The 6120-nt window shown below is 50.1% G+C and overlaps 1 protein-coding gene across 1 annotated transcript; it reads left to right on the plus strand.

The window, feature by feature from the left end:
- Nucleotides 1-2645: 2645 nt before the first annotated feature.
- Aplnr (apelin receptor) lies at nucleotides 2646-4288 on the plus strand. The gene has a single exon (XM_021193933.2). The coding sequence runs from the start codon at nucleotides 2862-2864 to the stop codon at nucleotides 3993-3995; it is 1134 nt and encodes a 377-aa protein (XP_021049592.1). The 5' UTR covers nucleotides 2646-2861; the 3' UTR covers nucleotides 3996-4288.
- Nucleotides 4289-6120: the final 1832 nt, after the last annotated feature.

The following is a 6120-nucleotide window of genomic DNA, read 5'->3' on the forward strand; positions in this document are numbered from 1 at the left end:
TCTCTCTCTCTCTCTCTCTCTCTCTCTCTCTCTCTCTCTCTCTCTCTGATGTGTGTGCATGTGGTATGTGTAGGTGTGCTCACCTATGCATATGGAAGCCAGAGTTTGCTATTAGAATGTTAGTCTCAACAGTTTCGCTATTTTTTGTTTAGGACCTGACTGCCTTGGCTAAGCTGGCTCCCTGTCTCTACTCTGTCAAATACTGGATTACAGATGCATGCCGTCTTTCCTCCTTTTATGTGTGTGCTGGGGGATATGAACTCAGGCCCCACACCATCTCCTTGCCCATTCCTCTCATTGTTTTACTGATTGAAAGAGACAATAAAACGTACAGAAGGATGCCTGACACTCAGTATGTGAACAGTGCTCAGGAGACCCAGCCAGTGGCCCTTAGGACCTTCCTTATCTTTCTCTCCACCCATCTTTCCTGCATTTCCCCCTTGCATCCTAAGACTTTGACCACGGTTGTTTTTTATTTTTCAACCTTTGCATTTTCTGGCTTCCTTGTCTGTGTTTCCTCTCTGTTTCTTCTTCCTCCTATCGTCAGACAGCTCTTCCTGTTCAAACCCTGCCCACTGGAGAGGCTACAAGCTGTCCTACTTACCTTGTTTTATATTTTGATATGGGTGTTAATGCCTTGAACTCATTTCTGCCTCAAACTTCAGTTTCTGCCCCTTAGTTGTTGGGATTATAGGCGTGCACTACCTTGCCTGGCACCTAGAATACATTCTTTTTTAAAAATGGAATCATTTCCCCATGTGGATCAATACTTTCCCGCAAGCATTCAGAATTAGACATTGTCTTGAAACATCTTGAGGCATGGGAACACTGGCCCACATTGCTGCAGAGCAACCAGAGACCAGAACTGAGGAGGCCTTCTGTCTTATTTGAGACAAAGTCTCATTGTGTTGCCTAGGTTGTCCCCAAACTCTTAGATGCAAGTGATCCTCCGACCTCAGTCTTTAAAGTAGCTGGCACTACAGCAGGCGTGCACAGCACCTGCCCAGTGTCCTTTGACAGACAAACTCTACTTAGTCACGGTCTCTGACTCCCTGCTATCACAAACTGGCTGCTTTGTCTGAATACATGCTTAACTTATCCATGCAGGTATCTACTTGAAGATATTTGTCTACTTGAAGACCCCTGGGGGTCCTTACTGATGAACCCTCCTTCCAGGAAGTGGTTATCAACTCTGTAAGCTTTGCCGTGTATGACTAAGGCTTACCTAGTTTGTGCCCATTTCATTCTGCCCCAACCTTTCCCCTCCCTCTCTCCCGCTCCTTCTCTCTCCCTTCCTTGCCTCCTTTCTATCTTCCAATGCCAACCCCCATGGAATCCAGGGTTTCACGCTCTACTATTAAGCAAAGCTTGGAATCTTCCTGCCCAAATTCGGGTAGCTTCCCTCACTTTTGGGAGGTGAAATAGAAAGGATGCACTTAGAAAAAAAAAAAAATCTTATCTTGTGCATCCTTCTTCTTCCTGCAGAGGCTCCCGGGAGGGAAGGAGGCCAGATGGGAGGGTGACTACATCTGCTCAGGGCTGCTTCTTTTTCTGCATCCTCTAACTCAACTTCCTGACCCTATGTGGTCTTATGAAACCTCTTGGCCCATGGATATTGGTAAGAACCCGAGGAGGTGAGTTCATGTTCTTACCACATAGTAATTCATACATTTATTCTTTCCCTTGTCTTAGTCCTTTCCTAATTTGTCCATTTTCTTATTCACTCAACAATCAGAGATCCCTGAAGACATACCAGAACTGTATTCTATATGTGCTTAGAAGAAAAGTAAGCAACCAACCATCACAAATTTTACCCTGCAATCTTTGTCTTAAGTCACTTACCTTAAGCCTCAGTTTCCCCCACAGATTTAATGATGTGGCTAGGAGCCGGTCCCCCCCCCCCCCCGGGTTTCCTTCATCCTATGACTCTGTCAACACCCTTTTTAGCCTCTCTACCTGCAAACTACAAACTCTGGTCTGCTAGCAGCTTATGAATTGTAAAGAAATTTCATGGTGCTTTTGTCTGCAAAATACCACAGTTCTCAGAAACAGGGTTGAAGCCAATGAGAGGAATGAACACAATGCAGAAATGCAGGGGATCCCAGTGCCTCATGGGGTGGGGGTGGGGTGGGAGTACAGGGTCAGCAGGGACCATCCAGATGCTGGGACACCCCTGTGAAATATCGCACCTTCTCTGCCCCTTGCTTGTCCTGGATTCAGGTCAAACTGGATTTCAATCTGCATAATTTGTCCCCTTTAGAAGGGTTGGGAGAGGGTGAGAACAGGAGGGTGAGGACTGGGGGGGGGGGGGATAGATACTCCCCTCACCCCAAAGGCAGGCATGAAGAAGTGGCCAGAGGAAACCAGAGTGAAGAGGCTGGAGTGAAGGCAGTTAGAGAGGAGGTGGGACCCGGAGGAGCAGCAGGCTTGAAAAGCACAGGATAATTGTCAGCCCAGCACAGTAGGGGGCAATTTAGTCTACTTACCCAGTGGCAAGAAGAAAAAAAAAGTGGGCTGTGACTTAAAGATCTTAAGGCTCACTAGAGAGGGAGGGGTTAGCCTGGGAGTGGGAGGAGGGAGTGAAGAGTTTAGGAGGAGACAGACTCTGGAGGGTGCAAGGAAGTGTCTTAGCCGAGCAGGGCTGGGACGGGAAGGTAGACTGGAGCTGCCTGAGACGCTCATCCCGCTGGGTCTGAGCTCCCAAAGGGGCCCGTTCTGCATGCCGGGAAGGACTCTAAGCACCCTCAGACCTCTTACTCTGAGGTTCAAGCCAATCCTTCAGGGTGCTTGCTGAGTTGGTGACCTAACTCTGGAACTCGTGTCCCTGGGACTCACTGCCCAGCTTCATTCCATTCACCACCATGGAAGATGATGGCTACAACTACTATGGGGCTGACAACCAGTCTGAATGTGACTACGCAGACTGGACGCCCTCTGGAGCGCTCATTCCTGCCATCTACATGCTGGTTTTCCTTCTAGGCACCACAGGCAATGGCCTGGTGCTCTGGACCGTGTTTCGAACCAGCCGCGAAAAGAGACGCTCAGCTGATATCTTCATTGCCAGCCTGGCAGTGGCTGACTTGACCTTTGTGGTGACTTTGCCACTGTGGGCCACTTATACCTACCGGGAGTTTGACTGGCCTTTTGGAACTTTCTCTTGCAAGCTTAGCAGCTACCTCATCTTTGTCAACATGTACGCCAGTGTCTTTTGCCTCACCGGCCTCAGCTTTGACCGATACCTGGCCATTGTCAGGCCGGTGGCCAATGCTCGACTAAGGCTGCGAGTCAGCGGGGCTGTGGCCACAGCAGTCTTATGGGTGCTGGCTGCCCTTCTAGCTGTGCCTGTCATGGTGTTCCGTTCCACAGACACCCCAGAAAACGGCACTAAGATCCAGTGCTACATGGACTACTCCATGGTGGCCACTTCAAACTCAGAGTGGGCCTGGGAGGTGGGCCTTGGGGTGTCCTCCACTGCCGTGGGCTTTGTGGTGCCCTTCACCATCATGCTGACATGTTACTTCTTCATTGCCCAAACCATCGCTGGCCATTTCCGAAAGGAGCGCATTGAGGGCCTGCGGAAGAGGCGCCGGCTGCTCAGCATCATCGTGGTGCTGGTGGTGACCTTTGCCCTGTGCTGGATGCCTTACCACCTGGTGAAGACTCTCTACATGCTGGGCAATTTGCTGCACTGGCCCTGTGACTTTGACAGCTTCCTCATGAATGTCTTTCCCTACTGCACCTGCATCAGTTATGTCAACAGCTGCCTCAACCCCTTCCTGTATGCCTTCTTTGACCCCCGATTTCGACAAGCCTGCACCTCCATGCTCTGCTGTGATCAGAGCGGGTGCAAAGGCACCCCTCACAGCAGCAGTGCCGAGAAGTCAGCCAGTTACTCTTCCGGGCACAGCCAGGGCCCTGGCCCCAACCTGGGAAAGGGTGGAGAGCAGATGCATGAGAAATCGATTCCCTATAGTCAAGAAACCCTTGTGGACTAGGGCTGGGACCAGAGGGAAGCCTGGTGTCTCGGGTCTGACCCAAACTTTATCCTCACACTCCGAGAATCAGGTAGCATGGCTGTACCTTCTCCCGGACTCCTCACTCCGTTCTCTTGCTCACTTCTAAGTTCTGCCCTGCCCCTCTTAGATGGTTGTGGTTTACTGGAGCCTTTCAAACAGCCCAGCTGTTCAACATTTCTGAGGTTGACCTTGCACAAGTCTCTTAACTTCCTTAAACTTAAGTTTCTTTGTTTGTAATAAATGGGGGAAGGTTATATGGACCCTAAAATGTTGAGGTGTGAGTCCGGATCTAATCTGCTTCTTTCTGCCGTCCCCCCCCCCCCCAGCTCTCTAGCTCCCCTTTCTGTTTTCTCCGCTGCAGACACTATTTCTGCCAACTACTCACTTTCTAGATCTAACTCTTTCTCTTCTAGTGGGTTCCTTCTCCTCAAACCTTCCTGCCCGTACCCCAGCGCCTTCTTCCCTGCTGGACTCTTAAGGGTTAAAACGAACCCTGAAACTTGAAGGGTAACTTGTCCTTTGAGCTCTTGTCCTGTTTTCCGAGAGCCAGCAGGTGGCTGTATGTAGGCAAAGACGTGCTCTAGTCCCCAGAGCCAGGAGCTCTGGATCTTTCAAAAAAAACAAAACAAAACAAAACAAAACAAAAAAAAAACTGGATCAGTTCATGGTTGGTCCAGACACCAGGGCTGGATGGATGTTTGAATAGCGATTTCTCTTTGACAGAATCTCTGTGATGTTTAGTGAATAGTGCATCCTCCCAATAACCCAGTATCCTTCCCATCATTGTTTTAAAAACTGTCTGTGAGAATTTCAAGGCAACAGGACTGAAGAAGCTGTGGATTGTCCCCTCCCTCTGAAGGGGGAGTTGGGAAGGGAGAACAGAAAGGATTAGAGGGGAGTCTGTATTTAGTTTGTTTGCTGCTTGCCTCCCCTCCCCCAATCCTCATCCCTCCACCTCCTACAGAACTGTGAACTGTAGAGCAGATCTTTCTCCTGTTTCCTCCCCCACCCCACCATCTCTATAGGTTTTGGTGCTACTTGGCACCAAGAGTCACTCACTTGGTTAGATAAGGCTATTTGCTTTTTTGTCTATATGGGTGTATATAAATGTATATCAACATGCACATGCACGTGTGTGTGTGTGCGCGCGTGCACACACACACACACACACACACAAGTATCGCATAAACTTTATCGATGAAGGACTAGGGTGAACCCCCACTCACTTTCCCCTGTGCCTCTGTAGGTCTCACAGTCCACTTGGGGAAGAATGGACATATGGAGGTAGAATAGATGTGGATCCACCCCCACTGGATTTGGGGAACTCCGACGGCTGGTCCGTATTTTGGAAAGAAGTCTATGTTTGTGCTAGGCTTCCTGTAGGGAGCTGTTTTCTCAGTAGCATCTCGTCCTAAGGCAGAAGTCTGGAGCTGGGCCCCAGTTCCTCTCCCGGTTCCACAGTGGCAAGAACAGACTTACAGATTATAGCGGGGCCCTTCTCCTCTGTCCCTCCCTGCCCCTGACTTATTTCTCACCCCTCTCAGTCTCTTTGGGGGTCTGTGGTCCTCTTCTTAAGGAGGTCACTTTCTTGCCACAGGATGAAGGATATAGGGTGAGCTTTTGTGATCCTCTCCATCAGGACTGAGCCTCTTGGCTCCCCTGGTTCCTCTTTCTCCTTTAGGGGGATTCGAAGTTGGGAAAGAGTGACTGGAGCCTCTGTGGGGATCTCAAGGACAAAATTAACAGTGGGAGGCCTTTGTGAGCTGGACATGGGTGTGCGATTCCGGGTTTTGTTCTTGGAGGGCTCTGGAAACCAAGGACAAGACATATTCCATGGAAACAGGAAGAGCCCAGCTTGATGCAGTTTGGACCATCTCTGGCAGAGATCCTGCTCCTGGGGTAGGAAAGGGGGTTGTGGTGGTAGGGGATGGAGAAAGCAGCTCTTCTGAGCTGAGCTCTGCCTGTCTCAGGCCAGAAACTTTCGCACAGCTCCTTTCTCTGCCAGGCCATCCTCAAAGCAGCCAGTGCGAGCTGCAGGAGGCTTCTGGGAGAGGGCAAACTCAACCATGGCACGGGACAGAGAGCAGCAGGGGCAGCCTCTTTT

Source organism: Mus pahari, chromosome 3 (assembly GCF_900095145.1).
Source record: "Mus pahari chromosome 3, PAHARI_EIJ_v1.1, whole genome shotgun sequence".
Lineage (NCBI taxonomy): Eukaryota > Metazoa > Chordata > Mammalia > Rodentia > Muridae > Mus > Mus pahari.